Source organism: Acyrthosiphon pisum, chromosome A3 (assembly GCF_005508785.2).
Source record: "Acyrthosiphon pisum isolate AL4f chromosome A3, pea_aphid_22Mar2018_4r6ur, whole genome shotgun sequence".
Taxonomy (NCBI): domain Eukaryota; kingdom Metazoa; phylum Arthropoda; class Insecta; order Hemiptera; family Aphididae; genus Acyrthosiphon; species Acyrthosiphon pisum.
Window position 1 is genome coordinate 36,409,583 of NC_042496.1, and position 23,613 is coordinate 36,433,195.

A 23,613-nucleotide genomic window follows, 5' to 3' on the forward strand; every position below is an offset into this window, starting at 1 on the left:
TAAAAACCTAGGATAACTATTTTTGGGTTATTTGTTGTGATTGTATAATATATTCGTGGGTACTTGAAACTTCTAAAGTATACTATTATATATCTATGATAGAACCACGGTTTTTTGTTGATGTATAACGCGTTATAAGTACCTAATAGATATTATGATATGATTAATTTGGAATTTATTATAGGTACCTATTATAGGTCAATTTTTTTTTAATACCATAGATAAGTATATATATGTCTAATACATAGACTGATATACCGTCTCCGCTCAGAATCGTTTTTCTTATACAGTGATATTATATCATTGAATTCAAATTTAATACCATCCATTATGCAGTGACCCACTTCTAACCTACTGTACAGCAGAGCGACATCCACTTACCCACCTTTTTTTTATTTAGGGCTTTAATTTTAATGCAATTGTTTAAATATAGCGTTCTCATTTTTTTTTTTAATGTTCTTTAATAATTCACTTTTTTAGTCTTTATTCATAAATAGTTTATGATCTTCATTATTTTCTTGTATTTTTAATTTATATATTCTGTATGAATCTAAAAAATATCTTACTAAAAATAGACAGGATGTGAATAGTAAAAATATTGTGTTATTACACATTTTAAAAAAAGTTGATGGCTGTTATTTGATTAGGTAGGAAATAAATAAAACAATTTTCTTTTAATGTATACCAGGGATGGCGAACCTTTTGATAACTGCTTGTCAAATCAAAATGTTTGGTTTGATTTTATTTGCATAGCGTGTCAGAAACTTTGCAGACCTTTTTTTTTAAAAAAAAAAGGTCGTGTAAGGCATCCGAAACTATGTGTTGACTGTCGAATGATATATTCCAATAATAAGTTAAAGATAGTTTCAAATTATCAATAATTTTTTTGGAGTAAAAATGTAAAAATTATGAATTATATTTTAAATTGACGTGTCACTGAAATAATGTGTGCCTGTCACTCCATGACACGCGTGACATAGGTTTGCCATCCCTGATGTATACCATAGATCAGTGGTCGGCAACCGGCGGCTGACGCGTCTATTGTATACGGCCCGCTTCAAATTCTACAACGACATTAATTTGAATATCATATCAAAAAAATCATATTGTATAAATATAATTGAACGTTTCTATCAGTCATATTTTATAATGGTAGATATACCTTGACAGTTACCGATAAGATAGAGTAGATACGACAAATGTATTTAGGCTATAATCTTAATTTTCGATTCTGTTCAGTAACGTTGCGTTTTTTGTACAGGTATGTGCAGTTTGCGTCGTGTGTAGTTTTAATAACATTTTAATTTATATTTCATATTTATAGTGATCGTTTATTTGGCTGTTAATTTAAAGTTAATTTAAATTTTAAAAGAATTATAATGAATGTAAGTAAAAAAAGAAAAATAGATTCTGAATGTTGTGTATTTCAACATAAATGGATCATATAATACTTTGTTATTGAAAATAAAAGAAAATTCATGTGCCTTGTTTGTCGTGAATTAATAAATACAATATTAAACGGCATTATGAATCCAAACATAAAGTTAAATATGACTCCTTTTTTAACATTTAACGGACAATTAACGATCTTTTTAAAAGTAACTATTCAAAATAAAGCCATTATTTCTGCCAGTGTGAATGTAGCTTTGTTAATTGTAAAAAAGGGAAAACCATTTACAGACACAGAATTTGTCAAAAAATGTGTACTAACCATGGTCGGTAATATTTGTCCAGATATTGTAGATAAGTTTAAAGATGTTTGGATTGGATTTGATAAGGATGTTTGGATCCACTTACGTGTGTGAGCAGCCCTTTTCTCATATGAAAAAAATTAAAAACCCATACCATTCACGCTTAACTGATGACCATCTCCACCATGTACTTAGAACCAGTACAAGTCATTTTAATGTGGAAATTAAAAAAATAATAAACAATATTCATCAACAAAAATCACATTAAGCCTAAAACAGTTGTAATTTCCATACTTTTATATTATAATTATTATATTATTAAAAACTGTAATTTTTATGTTCTATTATTTTAAAGTTTTAAACAGTTATTTTTTTTCTTGATAAATAATTTGGAATATAAAATTTTTATTTTTGTCTGACCCGCAAACTCTTTTTAATTTATGAATGTGGCTCGGGAATCCAAAAAGGATGCCGACCACTGCCATGGATGATACACTAAGTGTATATTACACTTAAGTGTGATGTGCATCTTTGTTGTAACATAAAAATTTAAAAACATTGTATTGCATTCAAATCATAAGTGGTGTATCTAAACTTGCAAATACACACAAAAATCATGAATCAAAATATTAAAGGTTTGATAACCTTTTCTATAACAAAAGGTAATTGGATTGGGTTTATCGAGCGTGAAAACAAGTCCAATACTGAAATAGATTTGATAATGATCAGCCTAGTGCCTACTTAAACTGTCAATCTCTAATCAAAATAATAAAAACTATACTCTGTCTTACGAAAAGTACCACACCTTGATGAAAACCAGCCATCTTGCGCATATTTATGCCCCATGCTAGTCACCAGTAACAATGACACAGGTCGTCGGCAACGGTTGTGGTACCGAGTAAACACGATGGCTGCTTCGGTTACATCAATGCTGATCATTCACTATCGCAATATGTCGGTAATAATAGTGCGCACAATGCTCCGATGGCCCGCAGGCGCATTGTGGCCCACAGTGTAATTGCGCAAAACGGTACCTTTTTTTCATGAGACAGAGTATAAGCATACGTACATAATGATACGTACTTCAAAAGATTCGACAAACAGATTGTCCAGTCTTATTAATGCTAACGCGTCTTCCACTTCGAACCCGTAGACAAACGCTTTGACAAAGTCTGCAGCCTTCTGCAAGTGTTGCGAGCCGATCTCGTCGTCGGGAACGGGATTTCTGATTTCCACATTCCTTGATTTGACGTTGAATCTAATATCGAGACGGAGGTGATCGACGACGGGCGTGTAGATCTTTAACCAGTGTTCCTTGAGCGGCGTGAGCCTATGTGACGGCACGGGCACCTTGCGCACCTCCCGGTTGTCTGACGCCGACTTGGTGGACTGGATTTTCCTCAGTGGCCTGTTGTGAGTCGACATCCTTGCACTGTAAATTAGTTAAAAATGAAAATAGAATTCCCGGAAAGGCATAAGTATAAAAGATCGGGAAGACGATACTGCGACACACGTGACACGTGCAGGCACGCAGCAGCTAAGATAAATGATAATTAAATTAAACAATAATATTATTGAGCACGGCCTTAGAAGATTATCTTCTAAGGCCGTGTTATTGAGTGTCTGAGTGATAACACTGATAGGTGGTTCAAATTGGTGATTGGCTTAAATATATTAAAGAATAAGAGCCTAGAAGAAAAAAAAAATCATATGTTTCGATGTCAAGAACAGATGTTCCAAGTAAGTGTTGCCATTCGTACCACAGAATAGACGAAATCTATTTCATCTATTCTGTGTTCGTCTCATGGTTTTGGTATTATTATCCGACATTACAAGTTGTAATGTACAACGCGTCTACTCGGCCGATCGTAGTAAAAGCCAAAGGGGCGAACGAACAACTAATACTATCACGGAGAGATACCTATCCGTGATCCGCTCACCGTCTGTCTGTGGTCCGTCGTCTTATCCGCACAGAAATATAAGCATACGCTGCGTACGTTGTATTATAATACAAACATAATAATATATTCGCTTATATTGTATCTGTGGGTATCCGGCACCCGCCACCCGACGCCCGACGGATCGAACCACAGGTTTCTAAATAGTCTGCGGATCGAACCCTACCGCGACGGCGGTGACCTCGTTCAGCAGCTGGCCAGTCCGTAGCGTTGGCCAACCTTTGTCGCCCCGTACCTTTGTTATCTGGTTCTGGGATATTGATAATCGAATCGTCGTAACTCGCAATTCATAATATAATAATAACATTATATTATTATTATGCTCGGTGTGATATTATATACACACATCATATTGCATTATACATTATTATTATTATACACGCATTACGCACACGAAGAATAAAAAGGAGGAATCTGAAATTTATTTTTCTGCCTTGTTTTTTTAAACACATTTTCTATCCATTCGTATTTCGTTGATTGTTTCACTCTTTGACGACGACGACGACGACGGCGACGACAACGACGATTAACGTTAACGACTTCGGCGACGGATACTCCTTTTCCGTCCAGACCGTTCGCTGCCCCGTCTTCTCTTTTGTCGCGTTTTCGTTTTCCAAACGCATTGCGCCCGCAGAGAAATGTCGCTGAGATCGAAGACGGTGTGCGAGATATGCGGCGAATCGTTTTTGACAGAGAACAAACTCTCCAACCATATAACGGAACGACACGTCCACTCCTCCACGAGCCCATCGCCAAGCGTCTGTTCGTCGTCCAAACGTCGGAAACTGGACGCTGACTCGGACGTCAGGTGTCCGCTATGCGATTATGTAGACCTGGACACCGACCGTCTGCAGCAACACGTCAATCGCATGCACTTTGACCCTGGCAGTCCCCGGAGACCGGGAACAGTAGACTTTCCTTGCCCGATATGCCCACTGGCGTTTGACCACTGTGATAATCTCGAAACTCACATAAACGAAGAACACCACGATATTGTTAGCCCTCAAACGGTAATGTTAAGACGTAACAGTGTCTGGCGCTGTTGTATCCCATTCATTTTGTTACAGTCATTATAACATCATGTATTTTTCTATGTCTGCAGGACTGTGATAGTCAGAGGATACCGTTGTTGGAAAATATCAATGAAGGTTGTGTGATATGCGGAATGAAAAATTTTGATAGCTTAAGAGATTTGGATGCACACATTGAACAACATTACCGAGGTAATACGGTATTCCTAATACCCATTCTATTTTATGTACTTTATTATTTTACTGATTTGAACTGTTTTAATTTGTATGCTAGTGTGCGTTGGAAAATTATTTATCAATACATAACTCCAATACAATTGAAAACAATTCATATTTATTATGATTTGTTCTCTACTAATTAAACTACCTACTATAAAATGGTTAAATTGACAAATGCCCATAACAAATGAATAGGCTTGTCAGCAAGATATACGTCTTAATAAAATTAATATAGGAACCAATACAATTCAAAATTAATTATTTTTGATAGAATGAATTTTTAAAAAAATTGTATACCTATGGGTATATTGGAACAATTTAGATTTAGAATGTCTTAGCACGATTTTCTTAAATTAATCATAACAACTCAGTAGCTTGGAATTTTACAAGTTACAATTTTCATTTATTAATTATTAGGGCACAGATTTTAATGTAATAAACAAGTCAAAATATGTAATTACCTATTAAAATTCATGAAATATTTAACAAATAGTTTTTGTTCAACATCTATTTTACAATTGTAATAATTATATAAAAAAAATAAAAGTACTGAGTAGAAAAACAAATAAACAAACGACAACAACTTGTCATTAGATTAATAGGCTGTATAACAAATAATAGATTTGGAAATTTTTAAAACAGTGTGTCTATTTTATTGTATTTGTAACAATTTATGACAGATAGATTATATTTCCCACAGAATAATGAATATTGTTAATATGTCTGTAAATAGTTTTAGGTATATAAAAATACTAAATATTAACAAAATAATTTGTTTTTATTGGTAAAATATTTAAGAAAAAGCATTAATTTCAAAATATGTAATATTGAATACCTAAGTAATATATTTTGTTCAAATGTTAAAATAACTTATAATAATTAATCTTAAATATTTTGTTGAAAAATTAGAACATAACTCAGAATTATTGGTGGGGTGTTTCAAGCTTCTGGAATTAATATTTTTTTTATAATTCAACATCATTAAAATTATTATTTTCAACTTACGACACTTAGGGCCGTTCTTACAATGTCCGGTAATGTGTTGTCTAACCCTAACCAACTGATAACAGATTTTTTTACTGGCAAAATTCGACCTATTAAGTGTTTGTTATCCTTAACATTGTAAGGACGGCCCTTAACAAGAAAAACTGTATTTTTTTTTTTAATAACTAAACAAAACATATTTTGAATAACTTAATATTAAATTGTTGTGCTATATAGGGATAATAGTATAAAAATTTAAAAAAAGATTTAATTTTAACTATAAATACTTAAATATTATATCAAAAAAAAAATTGATATATCTATAAATAACTCAAATAGAGTAAAATTATTTTGATATTTGCATCATGTATAGAAAATGCTAATATACATTTAGTGTTTCAAGAATACAATTATTCCTTTCTGAATTATAACAAAACATAATGTTCTTATTTTCCCACTGTTTATTTATTAGTTGTCTATAATATTTCCTGCCCCAAAATATGAAAGCTATTTGAATGCTGAATCTATTTGTTGTCTATTTTTGTGTTTGGATCCGAATTAACCCAATACCATAGAAGTAAAATAATGACCATACACAATACTCAGTAACATCTAAACACCTAAGACAATATAGTCAAAAAACCAATAACAAAAGGTGGAATTTTTCTCATTTTTAATTTTCATGTTAAGTATTAATATTTTGTAAAATATATTTACTATATTTTGTAAATGCCACGAAAAGAGTTAAATTGATTGTATGTATTCAATTTCATTTTAAAAACCCAGATACCAATATAGGAATTTTTTATTCCAGGTCAAAAGCTTTGGTTATTACATATTATATATTGACTCATATATTGATTATGAAAATGTTAATATAGTTTTTTTATTTTTAGGTTCAACACCACCTACTCAAGATCATTTAACCAATCATGATCAGCTTTTGGCCAAACAATTGGAAAAACAAGAACGTGAACGTATGAAACATAAAGAACAGGAAGATTTTCTAAAGTTACAAGCTGCTTATGGAATGGACAACAAAGGCAATTATAATCAACAAACTATGACTAACCTACAAGAAGCTGTATCAAGTGGCGAATTAACTGTTTATGATTATTATGAAAAAATATATGAAATAAAAATGGCTGAAAGTAAAGGACTTGATACCGGCGAATCATCTACAAGAGGTTAGTTTAATTGTAGAAATTATTATTTATTGAAATCTGTCTATTTATACAGTTAGGAATAACTCAATCAAATTTCAATAACTCTTCAATAGTACTTAAGTGTTTTTGTATATTGTTCTTCAAACTATGGTATAATCAGTTATGTATGTTTATTTATATTATGATAATGATGAGTGTATTAGTGAAGTTTTTGTCCTGAGTCCTGTCCAGTGACTAGATGTCAAATCTAGTTTTCACTAGTTTTCAATTAGAATATTTTTATAAATGTTGCCAAAAATTAGCGCGCTACATTTAAAAAAAAGTAGCGATAGCGAGCTACTTTTTTGGTGGGAGTAGCTGCAGCGTTAGCGCGCGCTACAAAAATCTAGTAGGGTCCCTACCACTGGTTTTAGGTAATAACAAAATGTTCTTGCATAAGTATGTGTGTGGTAATGAGTATATTGTATAATATGCCTATTCTATATGTTATATTATGTCCAAACTCTTACAAGGTGTGTACATTTCACATTTATTATCATCATATAATGTAATACAATTTATTTTCATTTTTTTTTTTTTAAATATTTCTAGAAATATCTCTAAACGACCTTAAAGTACAAACTACTTGTACCTAATTGGCATAATAAGACCTTAAGTAAATCAATACATTTTTCTAGCAATACATCACTGGACACACTTAAGTCGTAATGAAAAATCCATTGACCCAAACATAATCTTATAGGCTAAAGGTATATAATTTGGTTACTAGTTAGCCATCTACATATCTTTTGTAATATGTTGTTTTAAATTGAATGTAACTATAGTTAGAAAATAAATGGGTGGCAATTATCTCAGTGAAAATTCAACTGTCAGCAATCTTTCCTCAAAACTATATAATAACTATTATTTTTCTGATTTAATTTTCAAAATATTTTGGCTTTTATTTCATTATTTTTAGCACATATACATATATTTGAAATTTTTAAATGTTTTGTTTTGATTTATGTGGGTACATACATTTTTATTTTTGAGTAAAAAAGTTAGAAAATTAATTAAATACAACTGTACAATGTTCTCAGAGATTTCAAGTTAAAATGTTGACAATTTAATATCTTTAACATACTAAATTATTACCACATTTATTTCAATTAGTTTAATGAAGACTAAGAAGATTGCTAAAACATAAAAACAATATAACTGATTAAATGAAAATTATAAGGATTTTTATTGATTATATTATATTATAGCTTCCTTTTTTTTCTTTAACAATATTTGTGGTTTATAAAATGTATACAATATACTATTAATTATTATTACCTAGGTATAATATGAATTTTAATTGCTACAAGGCCATATAATTTGATCACATATGATTACTGTAAACAAAGTGATTTTTAAATAAAGAAAACCATCTGTATTCAATATTTAACATTAAGGCGTCTAGTGCGAATGTAATTTTGTACACAAAAATACGCTCTACGGGAATAATGATCCTGTTCTATAGAATCAACCAAATTTGATAATTTATAGAGGACAATATTCTACAGGCAGCATCAAAGTTCGTTTTTCAATATTTTAATCTCAACCTTTATAATAATGTTTTACAAAAAATATAATTTAAGTGTTTTTTTTTGTAAATTAAATTATACGTTTATTAGAAATAAAATAAAATCAAAAATTTGAGTTTGATGCGGCCTGTTGGAAATCTTTTCCTTTCAGATAAAAAAATAGGGTAAACGGACAATTGGTCCCCGCATTAAAATGTTGTATGCGGACAATCGGTCCCATCATAATTTTATACACAATTGGTCCCCAGTCAATAGGTATAATACTAGCATTACAATACTAACTATTTTTAGTAAACTGTAATAAAATATTTCCCTTGATAAATGATAATCTTTTATTGCTGACTGACCGATCATCAGTTATTGCTAAACATCCGTCTTGTTCGTACTAGTATACTAATAATGGAAATAATATAATGTTTTAAAACCAGCCACGGAAAAATAAAATTGGGATACCAAAATTGTTTATTTGTTTTTCAAAAACATGTTAAAAAGGGTAAACGTTGGGTTTGTGTTATAAAAATCTGACAATTCTACAAAGCCTGAAAATTATTCCCTTGAAGTAATTTTTTTCTCGATATAATACACCTTATCAACTCCCCTTAATTAGGTATTGAGTAGTAGATTAGTGGAAAAGTATTATAATTAAGGTGGCAACTAGAATATAAAATTTAATTTTGAAAAACTGGCACTGGGCCTCTTTAACTAATTGAAGTACTTATTAATTTATTGTTGGTAATTTCCTAAATGTCTAAAAAAAAGTTTATTGTGATTTACTGATTTGTATTATAATTTAATCAAGACTAAAAACAAGGTTATGTTACACTATAATTTCAATAACAACTAATTATGATTTTTTTATCTTATCAATTGTCAACCATATGTTTTTTTATTGTGTATTAATGACTAGGCATAATATAATATAACAATATTGTATTATATTATGTCTATGATTAAAGACTTAATAACATCAATGCAATTGATATTAAACTATTTGGCAATAATTCTTATATTTTCTTTAGTAATTAATACCTAATAACATAACAATAATACCATTTATACAACATTCTATTTATTGTTATTTTAAGTAATGTTATAAACTTTTGAGCTTTTTTCAGTTTTTAATTATGTAGTTTTTCTTGGAATTTTTTTGTGAAATATGAAAATTTAAGAATTTTGGATGTGAAATTTATACAAAATGGCTTCTGAATCGGTATATCTGCCTTGCGAGTTTTGCGACAAAATCATTGATTTAAAAAATGTGTACATTCATCAAGTTGATTGTCAAACAAAAAATGATCTTTTATATAAATTTCATGATGAAAACAATGATGTCACACTTCCGTGCGAGTTTTGTAAGAATCTTATAGATTTAAATAATCTGATGTGTCATCAAATTGTATGTCAAAAAAATTTGAAGAAAACAAAAAACAAAGTTTCAAATATTGGTGAAAAAACTGGACCAAGCGTATATTCCAAAAATACTCAACTATCAAGTGTTAATGAAAAAGTACCTTATCAAGATGAATTTAATCAAAACCTTTTAAGTGAATCAAAAAAAAATAGTTCTGTCCAAAACAGTAGCCATAACATAGATTTTAACTTGCCCAGTACTAGTAAAAACTATGCAGTTCCTACTTTAATATTAAGAAAACCAAAATTAACTGATGATCGCTCATGTAGTAGTTCATTATCATTAGAACAAAGTATGATTTTACCAGTGAAATATAATTGTGACGTAAAATCAACGGGTGTTACCAATGTAAAAAATAATATGCACAATGATAGGTCACCATTTTTAAGTTCATATGGAAGAGATTTTCAGAATGACTCTACTAGCAAAAATGTATCTTACAGTGAGCATAACTGGCCATGTGTAATATATGGATTATAATATTATATTGACAGATTTTAAATATTAATTTTATACTTTTGTTTGATATTAATGTTATTGTACATTTTATTTTAATTTTTTTAGACTTGATTGAGTATATTCGTCACTTCAGTGCATCATCACCAAATGTAGTAGAATTACATTTGGCTTCTCCGACTGACCATTATAGATCCACTTATGGTGACAAAGGTTGGGGATGTGGATACAGGAATATGCAAATGTTGATGTCCAGTATGCTTTTACAAATGGATTACAATGAACATATATCGAGAGTATGGGAAGTTGAGAAAGGACCTCTGCCACGTGCTTGGATGCCATCCATATCAAGATTACAGCAACATTTAGAGAAATCATGGAGCATGGGTATTGACGAAATGGGTAGAGAACAACTTGGTGGTACTGTGTATAACACAAAGAAATGGATTGGAGCCACTGAAGTTGTTACTATGCTAACAGCTTTAAAAATTAAGTGAGTTTCATTTTGAACTAGGTGGAAAAAATGTCATTGGATTAATACCAATCAATACAAAATTATGCAGATTTAACTTAATAATAACATACTAACATACTGATTGATGAGTTGTGTTTTAAAATTAATAAAGATAATTATTATGATTCTTTTAAAGTACCTCACACATTTCTGATCAGTCTTTATGTACAATGAATGGGGAAAAAACATAACGTGATTAACATTTTTCGTTGTATAATGTTGTCATATAACGTAACTAATAATTCAATATATTTGATTGTTCAGAACATTATTAATAGACTTTCGAAAACCAACTGGTTCGAAAAATACTCATCCAGAAATGTTTCACTGGTTGTACGAACATTTTAGCAATAGGAAAAAACAATTTATTCCTCCAGTTTATATACAACATGAAGGTAATTATACTGGTTTTTTCTGCAAACTTGGTAAAAGCTAATAAATTACACTAGTAAGTGATATTATTTGTTGTTATTTAGGTCATAGTCGAACTGTAGTCGGTGTTGAAAAACTATCTGATGGAACAATTTTGCTATTAGTATTAGATCCAAGTGGTCATTATGATAAATTAAGAACAGAAGCTGGGATGTCAACTATGTCACATATAAGAAAATCTATGTACACATTCAAGGCAAAAGAGTATCAACTAGTCACAGTCAGTGGCATAATCACAAGTGATTCAGAATTTGAAGTAAGTATAATTTTCTCTGTCAATTAACTCTGGGTTTCTCAAATATTTGTCTATTACGTCTATAACAGATTTGCATGGGTCAACTAGTTTTTATACTTGATCTATCTAATCGAAATAATAATATTCTATTTTTAGTAATAATTATAATAACCTATGTATTTATGTAACTAATGTCCGTATAAATAGTCAATGTATGTATCATATAAGACATAGTATATAATCCATAATTAGGTAGATCAGTGATTGTCAAGTCGGGAGTCGCCAGATGATTATTTAGGGTCACCATTACATAAATTATGAAAAAAACTTATGCATCTTACATAGAAATATACTTTAAGGTATTGAGAAAAATTTATTTTTTATTCGGTTGTCGCTTGAAACACGTTGAAAATCACTGAGGTTGATGACTTACCAGACAATTAGAATATATTATATACCTATATATGCAAATTGATCTCTGGTGATAAATAATTTACAGTAATATTGTTAATTTATGTTTGAGGAGAATTTTTTTTCTGGAAGTTGTAGCCCGCATGTGTAGACTGGATGAGTTAGATGTAAGGTAATATTAGAGTAGGCTATAACTACCTCTGTTTATATGTTTTCTCACATAATATTTACTTTTTTTTTGCCATAACCTTCAAATATTTTTGAAATACTTATAAAATTGGTCAACATTCCAGATTTATTTCAAATATTAACACCTAATAATGTTTTAATTGTTGCAGAGTGGCAAAACAATTAAATCTACCCGTGGTTCATAACAACTATCAAGAAACTACAATTCATTTTGCAGAGCTTAAAGATTTTGTTAATATTTTAATTTTCCTTTTTATACATTCTAAATTCTGTCAAATAAAATTATAGCCTAAACGCGAAGTATATTGTTTAACACTTTTAGAATGTTCTAGTACCTATATTACAAGTTACTACATTTAATGTTTATAATATAATCACACTTAAAATCCATCATTACAAGTAGTGATTTTAATAAAATATTGTAGTTTATAGAAAATCATTTGTTTTGTAATTTAATTTATTTATTATCTAAACAAGCACTTGTAAATTAAATAGTGTTTGGTTTTTAAATTAATACATTTAATAGACTAGACAAAATTAATGTATCTACAATGTAAATTTGTACAAAAAAAAAAAAAAAAAAACATTTACATCAGACTTTAGGAATGCTTGCTATTCAAATATTAAAACCCATTTTTCTCATGCATTCCTTATGTGCTTCAATTAGATGTCCACATTTTTCTTCTCCATTTTCCATAATACTGTAAAAAAGAAATAAATAATTAACAAAGAATGGTTTATTGTTTATGAATTTAGTGCTTTTTTTTGTAGTTAGTTATTAGAGAAAACATCAATAATTTGGGTTTTCCGTAAAATATACATAAATATATATAAATATGTGTATGTAAATTTAGTTTTAGGAATAACAGATTTAAGATATATTTTTTACTTGTACGATAATAATACTTGAATACTGTCAAAATAAAAATATTATTAGATTTTTGTTGATTTAGTTTTGTCTTTTTTTTATATACATTACATATTATTATATTATAAATAGTATGAGCTATTATAAATGTTATTTTATGGTTAAATAATATGATGAAGTGTATAAAATATTATATTAGAGTAGAACTTCAACATGAGATTGTACAAAATATTAAATATCTAAATAATTAATATATTACATTAATTACAAATGATATTAAACTGTATTTATTATACTTAATCAAATTATAAATTGTTGGAGACCTATATTATAAATATTTTTATAAATGGATAAGATAATTTCAAATAATAATTATATTATATTTGTTCCGAAATTTTCCATTTTTACTAACTCCAATTATAGGGAAACAATTTAAAACTAGCAACACGGATAAAAAAATATTTTATTTAATAAAACTAAACATAAAATGTTTTTAATTGACAATTTTTAATGGACAAATTCAGTTTAACCTCTTTATATTGGAATCACTTATGATTCTATAATCATAGATTAAATATACTAGTATATTTAATCTATGCTATAATGTAGTTATAGAGAGACTAAAATATATTGTATAGTTATCCGTTGTTAATAATATTTCAGTTTTTAAGTGAATTATGAGCATTTTAAATATTGATGTTTTACATACTCATAACTCATACAACCCTTGAAGATGAACCCATCCGAAGCATAGCATAGATTCTTTAATTAATTTTTAATAATTTAGTATGTTTTTATGAATGCATCCCACAAAATGTATAAAAGAAATTATAGTTGGCTCCCGCCTATAAAGGTTGAAGAATCAGGTTAGTTAATTGATGGTGTTAAAACAGTTTTAGATCCCCGGTTGACAGATACTTGTATTTTTACTGGCAAGTAAGATAACACTTTCTAAAAAAGCGAGCATCCTTGAATTTCAAACAGTTTAAACACGAGTACTTAAAAACATAGGTACTATTAAAAAGTAAAATTGTAACTTGATCAAGGTTTTAAGCTTATATAATAGGTATAGTAAATATTATCATTATATTTTATAAGTTTATTACCATCACTAATATTATGCACTAATAATATATGTACACTGTACACAATTAAATGCTTTAATTTAAAAACAATGTTGAATAAAATTAAATAATGTAGCATGTGGTTCATTAACACAAAGCACTCCTAAACTTTTAATTCTTTTGAAACACTGATCTACCCAAGACAATAATTTTCATACTATGAATATAATATTTCTGGCACATGAATTTTTATTAAAACCGGTTAGGTACAACATTTTGCCATGAGGCGCGAAAAAATTTTGACACCACTGCTCTATAAAATAGAATATCAACAGTATGTATAAGCAATTACTCGGGGAAAAATTAATAAATATTTAATTGTTGTTGATTCTAAGTTGTTCAAATTCGTAGACACACACTGAAGGTTTGCCTACATACAACAAGAGTTCACAAATACCAAAAAGTCGCATAATTAATAAAAAATATTATTACCAAGCATCTCTGACTCTTTTGGTGTCCGGACAAGCACAACAAGCTTTCAATTTTTTTGGTTCTTCGGCGGGCTTATTCTCCAACGCGGGTGCAATGGATTTATCGCTGACTAAGGGCATCATTTTTTTTACTGGCTAAAAATACTGGGACGGATTCAAAATTTAATAAAATATTGCGTAATGTGACGCAAACTGTAACGTTGTAGTATGCACACTGCACAGTGAACAATTTATGAGTCAACTGACTGACGAGTGACGAGTGACAACTAGTAGCAACTATAAAAAATAGTCAGGATTTAAGAATGAATTCTGGAACACTGAAATCGAAAAGTAAATATTTAATCGTTGAAGTTATGGGATCAGTAAGTTTTTAAGGTTATTTTTGTTAAGACATCGGAGATTGATAATATGATAATATTAAATAGATAACACGGAATTCTGCCATAGATATTAAAGAATATCTATGAATTCTGCACAGCTGGTACGGAAGTGCACTAAATATGCACCAATAATGTCGCAGAAATTTGAATTGCTCATAAAAATTAAAAATTTAAATTTGACTTACAGGCGGAAATCTTTTTTTTGATAAAAGTAGACTTTCCTAGTAAAATATTTACTCACCTATTCTTAGACCATAGTGCAATAATAAAACCTCATATTTGAACCAATAATTATATTATAATCGACACGGCGCCTCCACTAAAATGTAATGGAGTTAAAAAATTATGTTATACTCGGATAATTCAGTAAAGATTTTCAGAACCGTATGAATTAAAATTCTAACAGTAGCTCGGGAGCTTCAAGAAATATAGGATAAATAATGTCAAACTAGTATTCTAGTTAATATGTTTTATTATTACACATTTTTTAATTAAATGAAAATATATGTAGTATGACGATAGACTTACGAACATTATGGTCATCCGAAGTTTGTAAATGTGCAGATTGCTGTTGGCCCAAAACTATTGAACTTAACACGGTGTGTATTTTGTATATGTTTACAATAGTATAGGTAAATACCTATGTATGTACACAGATGATTATATATGTCTAACAAACTTTATTCTGTATTACCAAAAAATAATAATTACGTTTATATGGTAAAGTTTGTAACGGTGTCACACGTCCATTGCATTGTTACAATACCAATTTTAAAGATAGCAATATTATATTATACCTATATGCTGCACTCAACAACAATAAATTATCAGGCAGTGGCGAGCTGAGGTGCTCAATTTTGATGCAGTTGCGTCAACTTTTCAAAGGGGGTGGTGCCACCCCATGAGTGTGGCGCAGAATTACATGCTAAAGCCTGACCTCTTGACTCTTTTGATCACATTTTATTTACATCATAACTTTGTTATAAATTAAAATAGGATAGTGGTGATGGTGGTGGCAAGTACTTAATTATCAAAATGCGCCATTTAAAATTGATGTTCAATCCGCCACTGTTATCAGGTATTAATCACAAAGTTGGTAAGATTTGTTAATTTGTTACGATTATTAATTTTTTTTAAATTAAAATGTACAATATTATCACTATTTTAACAATGTATACTATAATATTTCTTATGTTTTGGTTGTTATAAAATTTTATAGTTTTATACGCGTATTTTACCAACCTTAAGAGCCGGAGATGTATTAAAAAACTGTATTTTTTATTATTTTGAACCATTTAAAAATATGTACAAGACCAAAATTAAAAATTAATTCATAAAATGTGAGTACAAAGTTTTTAATTAAGTTGATGATTATTAATCAATAAACTATATTATTTAATGTAATAATGAAAAGAATAATAATATAATGGTCAAATAAAGATATACTATTTACACTCTTAATATTTTGTATTTAGTTTCAAATATATATTATACATAAGAGAAAAACCGTAAACTTAAAATTCCCAAAGTCCCAAAATTGGTCATGCAAGTATTTATATTTATTTATAAATAAATAAATGTAAAAATAAAATATAAAAATTATTTTACAAAAGTGTTGTTGAGAAATACTTGTATTAAAATGTTGTTTGACTACAAGCAAAAAGAGAAATCTATTTAATTCATTTAATTTTATCATAGTTCATGTTGTTATTTAATTTGATGGAGGAGGTGGTGGCGGCGGAGGTGGTACTGCTAATAGCGTTTGCAAATCAGGGGGAGGCATCATCATAGTTGGAGGATTCATTGATGGTGGAGCTTTTGCTTGGTGTTGTTGCTGGCTTGGCCATGGTTGAGTTGGTGGAGGCCACATACCAGATACAGTTGTTGGAGCAGGAGGTGCAGGTGGTGGACCTTGTTGCCACGGAGGTGGCATAGATGTTGGTTGGTTGGGAGGTGGTGGAGGTGGTGGCATGGCCCATGGCATCTGTTGTTGAACATTTTGATTTGATACCGGTGGTGGTGGTGGAATGTTAGAATACTGTTGATTTGATGGCGGCGGCATTTGCCAGGGAGGTGGAACATTTATTCCAGGAGGAGGCATGGGTGCTCCATTCATCGGTTGATTTGACCATGGTGGTGGAGGTAATGAATTTGGTATTGAATGAGGTGGTGGTATTGACATAAGTGGTTTCAATGGTTGTGGCTTATTAAATAAACCTCCATTACTGTTCCCAATAGAAGGACGCATGGAATTATCATCATGTTTTGGTGGTGGTGGACCTTCACCAAGTTCAGCCATCAGAGACATATATTCTTCATCAATTTTATTCTTATCCTGACTAATTGGGAAACTAGCACCGCCAGTGTTTTTCATTCTACAATCTTTTGCAATATGCCCAGCCCCTCCACACTGAGTACATAATATACTGTTTGTAACGTTAGGTTTGTCTTGACACTAAAAAAATAAATGAAATAGAAAACATTATTACAATAATTTTTTTTACAAGTTCTTTTAATATTATTTGCATAATAATGACAGAAATCTACTAACCATTTAATAATAATATTACCTATACAATATAGGTATAGAATTTATTTTAATTTATATCAATAATTGTGTGTGGAAAAATTAGGTCCAAGCATGGAGTAAGCAAATAGTAAAAACATTATTTTCTTAAATTTTACAGATACATTTTGATATCCAAACTTAAGTTATGAATAGATTATAATATTGGAAGAAATAGTAACATTTTGAGCAGGTATTGATATTTAAACCTAATAGTAATAATAATAATATTTGACCAGTATTTTGTTTAATTTAATTCAACTTTGCTAAGAATTAAAACAAATTCTATATAATAGGGTATTATCTAAATGGGTTCATTGTTATAATATTTAATTTAAAAGTAATTATTGGCTATATTGTCCTTGAGGAATAATCCATAATCTTAATTATAGTGAGATCAAATTGTGTAGAATTATAGTAATCTTAGATTACTATAGTTACTAATCATCTATTGACTATTATACTCACCATCCAAGATTTATGATCAGCAGCACCACAATTAGAACACCTTGGTCCATCATTTTCTCTCAGAGTACCATTCAATAAAGCAAGTTCCCTAAGTTGCATGCGCCGCAAATCATTTTGACCTTCTGGAACTTCTACACCTTGTTTTATAATTTCTTTAATCTGTAAATAATAAGAAATATAAATATTTAGTTGAATAATAACAAGTTTATGAAAAATACTTTGTTCACAGCTTTTTGAACATATTCTGGGTTGTTTCCAGTTACATAAGCATGTAATGGTTCATCTTCTCCTGGTAGTGGTTGGCCGTCTTTACGAGCAACTTTTCCTTCTTTGACTGAACCTTTACCACGGATAATAATTTTTGCACCAGTTTCCTTTTCCATTGCTACAAAACAATGCATAAGTAATAACATGACATTTTTATAATAAAATAATTAATTAATTTTAACAAACATTTTAATGTATTTCCACGTGGTCCTATTAAAAGACCCACAAAATTGATGTCTGGATGTTCATCTTGAGGTATCATTACTTTATCACTAACACGAATAACTGGAGGTCTGGAATTTAGAATTTATATTTATTAGTTTTTACAAAATTTATTTGTATTTTGTATTACTATTTACTTATAATCAGCAGGAGGTTTAAATGTAGGATTTATAATTGCCATGCGTTGAATAAGCCTATGGCGTTCTTCTTCCAACTTTTTACGAGTTCGATATTCTCTAGTATTCATTCGCTTACCGTCACTGCTATAAATGGGTTCTGGTGAAGGCGATCTGAAACAATATTGGTGATTCTTTCTTGGTATCTAATAATTTAGCCATAAATTTAGTCTTATTGAAAAATAAAAATGTTTAAGGTCACGTGGACATTACATAATATATCAAATTATAAATTGAATGTTCATCATATTAAGATATGAAAATTTTTAGCATCCACTGGAAGAACATGGTTTAACTTCAAAAATTAAAATATAAATGCTAAATAAAAATATTAATGAAAATTGTGATTAAACTTAAAATTAAACATATGCCTGTTTAGGAAAAATTTATTAATCACCTAACAAAATTAATGAAATCTTAATATTAATTTAATTAATTCAAGATTGAAGGAAGGTTCCACAAAACATTTTTAAATTAATTTTTCATTATTTAGAATAATAAATTGAAGAGTTAAACTGTAAAGTACCATATTTAATTTAATAGAAAATATTAAAGATGTTTTGTTTTAAATGTAAAAACAAAGTAGTGGAACTTTCCATGGTTAATTATTGACCCTAATCTTAAAATACTGCCTTTGGGAATTCTTTGTGTATTCTCTACTGAAAACAAAACAAATAGTATTATAAATGTCAATATTATGATTAGACCAAACCGTATATGTATTGAAAGTAGTAGTGCTAAATAATAGTTGATGGATTTCCAAATCGGTCAAACCTTTCTTCAGGATTAGATGGAATGCCCAGCTCTCCTGTCCTCAGCTTGCGTCCAATTTCTTCTATTTGTAGTTGTACTAAAATGTAAACGGGTTAGAATAGGGCAAAAACGCCCGGAAATTAGTACATAAAGATTAACATAGCTCACACAAAATATTGTATAATAAATAATTAAATTACTGATGAATAAAATACTTTAAATCATCCGTATTTATTCAGCGCCATGTTTTAACATATATTTTTATTTTTTTATTGTTAAATGATATAGCATTACTTATAAAAATTATTTTAATTAATTTTTAAGATTTATATATTAAATTAATTTTAAATGTACATCCATAGTTTTTCTAAGTTCTCATGCATGGTTGCAAATAGTTTTAATTTATATTGTGACAAAAACATTTATAAATTAACCTTAATAAAAAGTTTAAAATAAAATTTAAAAAAGTAGGACTTTAGAATTTAGATAGAATAGATGTAAGCATATTAATCATATTATAGTAAAAATTAATACATCAAATATTACGAAAAATCCAGAAGCTACACAATAAGTGAATGGTAAATGTAAAAAGTTTATAAGATCATAAAAAATAAAAAATATCATTAGGTATTTCTTATTGCTACACATGACAATTAATATTTAAAATTTTAAATACATTAAATGTAATGAATAAGGGATATTAATTCTTACAGAACAGATTTGAGCATAAAGTTTAAATTATATTTTGGTTTTGGAACATGCAAGTTTTTATAAACTACCATGCCCAAATAAAAACTAAGTAATAACAAATTAAAACTTTGAATATGTTTTAGTTATATTATTACCTAAACCCAAAAATATACAAATCCTTTCATATTCTTGTACATCGGGTTAGGCAGATAGTAGTCAGTGCGCTGTAAAGAAAAAAATGAATTCTATTCCATAGTTTTAAGTACATAATTATTGTATGTACATAGATTGAGCATGCTACTCATATTTTATTTCTCAAAATCTTAAAAAAGAATAAATAACTGAACATATTAGCCTTATTAAAATATATATTTATAACTAATATGGTTGTAAATGAATATCAAACTTTAAATTGAAGTTTAATACACGTGAACTAGTTGGTTTACATCCAATAAGTATATAGCTTTACTACAGCTAATAAAGTATTAATGTATTATATAAGACAAGGCAAATAACAACAATAATGCCATATGTTTAAATCATTGTAACAGTTTGGTAGATATTTCTCAGCTAAATATTTCACTAAAAACAAAAAATAATCCTCTTATTACAAAAATACAATATAAAAATGAACTTTCCAATGAGTTACATAATATTGCTTGTTTGCCCATACATACTTGGACAATACTGGTTTATTTAAATTCATTCACCGCGACTTAATGTTTTAGAATAAAAAACATAATCAACTAAAAACATTATTATCTTTCCATTTTTTTTTTAGATATTATTATTTTATTTCATGCACATGTTAAATTAAATCAGACATTTTAAATTAATATTATTAATAAAGATATTGACTTACAAATATAAGCTTCCTCTTGTTCTTTAGTGAGGTTATGAGGCAGTACTGTGGGCATGCCTGGTATAAATGTCTTCTCCAAGTCACTTCCACCCCATCTCGACTTCTTCTTCCGCTTGCGGTCATTAGCATCAGAACCTGAAAACCACGTAGATAATTTCCAAAATGTAACTGCCTTCATACAAGATATTTTATTCGTGAAGTTACCTGCCGATTCACGTTTATTCAATGAGCTATCGCCGTTCTGAGGTTGTACAAACATGTTCATGTAATTATTGACGCCCATGTTGGAGCTCATATTTTCTACAGAAACTAATTCTGATTGTCTGTCACGAGTTTTAGATACAACAACTGAAATTTTAGCTTATTATTAGTTGAAGTTTAGACGTACAGCAATCAATGATTGTCCGTGAACATGATTAAATAAATTATTTGTACGTCACTTACTTGCGCGAAAACGGTATCGAACACAAAAATTAGGTATGTACGATCGACAGTTAACTATTAAGTACTTGACAACCGAACTACGATTTACGAGGTGTTTAATTGTCCAACACAAACTCTACGAAACATTTATCATATAATAACGCGCGTGCGACCTCTGAACAAGAGTTAATTTAGCTTGAGAGGTACGGACTTCGTGATCGGGGATCCGGGCTTGAAGTTGAGAGCCTGATAAATTTATTCGTGTTTGTTGACGCCTCCCAGCGCGACTCGGTAGAGCCATTTTTCGTTAGATTTCTGTTCCATGACATAACCTTAATTTTTTATCACCATACTTTGAACTTATCACTCGTAGAATGGTTTGAATTTGAGTCGCATGCGTTGTGTTTATGCCGTATCTGGCACTCAGTAGTCAGTTCGTTTGTTGAAAAACATTTGATTTTTGGTCCGCTATAATGTCGTTTTTCATACGCAAAAATGTTTCGAAACGTAAAAAACCACCGGTACGCGTCATCAACAATAACATCAAGAAGAAAAAGACACAAAATCTAGCCGACGACGAGATCTCTTCCGATTCCAGTGAGTCCGACCACGATGATCGACAACCGTATTCGTCCGAATCGGAGAGCGAAAAGTTTACTACGGCGGCTGAGAAAAAAGTTCAACTCGCCAAGAAGTATTTGAGTGAGATTGAGGAAGAGGAGCGTCGACGTTTAGAGGACGAGGAGGACGATGAACAAGTAAACAAAAATGTTCTGAAACGTTTAAAAGACGATGCCCTAGATCAAAAGGGGCAATTGAAAACAAAATTGGCCGACGGTTTATCGTTTCCAACCGACATTGTTGAGTTGCGAAACAGGAACCACGCCAAGGCTATAACTTGTACTGTTATATCACCCGATGACAAGTATGCGTATTCTTGTTCAAAAGATTCTTCCATAATACAATGGGACTTAGAAACCTGTAAAGTACACAAGTCTTTGAGCTATAATCGCAAAAGACCCCAACACAATCCAACGCACCACCACTATCCAGTCTTATCTCTTGCCGTTTCAGACAACTATTTAGTATCTGGAGACAATTCTGGTCTTATTGTGGTCCGAAATCCAGTCACGTTGGACTATATAGGGTCGTTGACAGGGCACAAAGATGGTGTTACCGGCTTGACAATTTGCAACGAATCAAATCAACTGTTCAGTTGCTCAAAAGATAAAAGTGTCAAGGTTTGGAATCTTGTTGACATGTGCTACGTGGAAACGCTTTTTGGCCATCAGACTGAAGTCACCTGCATGGACATGTTACAAAAGGATCGTATAGTAACAGCCGGAGGCTTTGAGAATATAGTTAGAGTGTGGAAGATACAGGATGACACACAGTTGATATTCAATGGAACAGGTGGTTCAATAGATACTATTCAAAAAATTGACAGTGCCCATTTTGTCACAGGCAGCGATAATGGTGTTGTCAGTATTTGGGGAACACTGAAGAAAAAACCATTGTGTAATGTCGAAAATGCACACGGAATTAACAGTACTAACGACCAACCCAATTGGGTATCTGCAGTTGGAGCTTTAGCAAATTCAGACCTGATAGTGTCAGGAAGCAACAACGGAACTATTAAGTTTTGGAGGTGCACAAACAATTATAAGTCATTACTACCATTATTCAATGTTCCTGTTAAAGGTTTTATAAATGGACTTGTATTCACAAATGATGGTAGTAGATTGATTGTAGCCATCGGCAATGAACATAGATTTGGCAGATGGCACGATGTAACTGGTGTCAAAAACAGCTTGCATGTAATTAAACTGAACTTTATTAAAAAATAAATTATACAAAACAACTTATGTTATTTTAAAATATACAATTTTATTAAACTTTATTCTTAAGACATTTGTCCTAATTATTCTTTAACTTTAGAAGGTGGAGATCCAAAAATAGGCAATCAGCTGTCATAGCAACTAAAATGATCCCAATGTATTAACTTATGTGTCTACCAATACTATCTGCTTTTCATAACATTGACGATGGTAAACTTTATTCTTCCTCCTTTTCCAGCTAATCTTTTAGTTACACAAATTGTCTCCTTTTAACGTTTTT

At 30.0% G+C, this 23,613-nt stretch overlaps 5 protein-coding genes across 5 annotated transcripts in view; 2 read left to right on the forward strand and 3 right to left on the reverse strand.

The window, feature by feature from the left end:
* LOC100160516 (RNA-binding protein PNO1-like) overlaps window positions 1-3,329 on the reverse strand; it is a 5,206-nt gene extending 1,877 nt beyond the window's left edge. The window contains 1 exon segment of the mRNA NM_001161970.2: window positions 2,775-3,329. Coding sequence (NP_001155442.1) covers window positions 2,775-3,116 — 342 coding nt within the window. The 5' untranslated portion in view covers window positions 3,117-3,329.
* Window positions 3,330-3,810: 481 nt separating this feature from the next.
* Window positions 3,811-12,849, forward strand: LOC100169404 (zinc finger-containing ubiquitin peptidase 1). The gene is made up of 7 exons (XM_001952170.4): window positions 3,811-4,659; window positions 4,752-4,872; window positions 6,780-7,070; window positions 10,593-10,977; window positions 11,263-11,393; window positions 11,475-11,686; window positions 12,415-12,849. Exons 1-7 carry the CDS (start codon window positions 4,288-4,290, stop codon window positions 12,448-12,450), a joined length of 1,548 nt encoding a protein of 515 aa, XP_001952205.1. The 5' UTR covers window positions 3,811-4,287; the 3' UTR covers window positions 12,451-12,849.
* Window positions 12,587-15,051, reverse strand: LOC100573623 (cytochrome c oxidase copper chaperone). The gene is made up of 2 exons (XM_003241948.4): window positions 14,690-15,051; window positions 12,587-12,966 (listed from the first exon to the last, which is right to left on the reverse strand). The coding sequence occupies exons 1-2, from the start codon at window positions 14,809-14,811 to the stop codon at window positions 12,882-12,884; spliced, it is 207 nt and encodes a 68-aa protein (XP_003241996.1). The 5' UTR covers window positions 14,812-15,051; the 3' UTR covers window positions 12,587-12,881.
* A 1,463-nt stretch (window positions 15,052-16,514) lies between these two features.
* LOC100166679 (splicing factor 1) lies at window positions 16,515-21,738 on the reverse strand. The gene is made up of 9 exons (XM_008181150.3): window positions 21,517-21,738; window positions 21,277-21,420; window positions 21,073-21,207; window positions 19,542-19,617; window positions 18,729-18,881; window positions 18,556-18,662; window positions 18,321-18,487; window positions 18,103-18,261; window positions 16,515-17,523 (listed from the first exon to the last, which is right to left on the reverse strand). The coding sequence occupies exons 2-9, from the start codon at window positions 21,365-21,367 to the stop codon at window positions 16,780-16,782; spliced, it is 1,632 nt and encodes a 543-aa protein (XP_008179372.1). The 5' UTR covers window positions 21,368-21,420; window positions 21,517-21,738; the 3' UTR covers window positions 16,515-16,779.
* Window positions 21,739-21,847: 109 nt separating this feature from the next.
* On the forward strand, window positions 21,848-23,395 carry LOC103308188 (U3 small nucleolar RNA-interacting protein 2). Its single transcript, XM_016801419.2, has one exon. The coding sequence runs from the start codon at window positions 21,969-21,971 to the stop codon at window positions 23,340-23,342; it is 1,374 nt and encodes a 457-aa protein (XP_016656908.1). The 5' UTR covers window positions 21,848-21,968; the 3' UTR covers window positions 23,343-23,395.
* The last annotated feature ends 218 nt before the right edge of the window (window positions 23,396-23,613 follow it).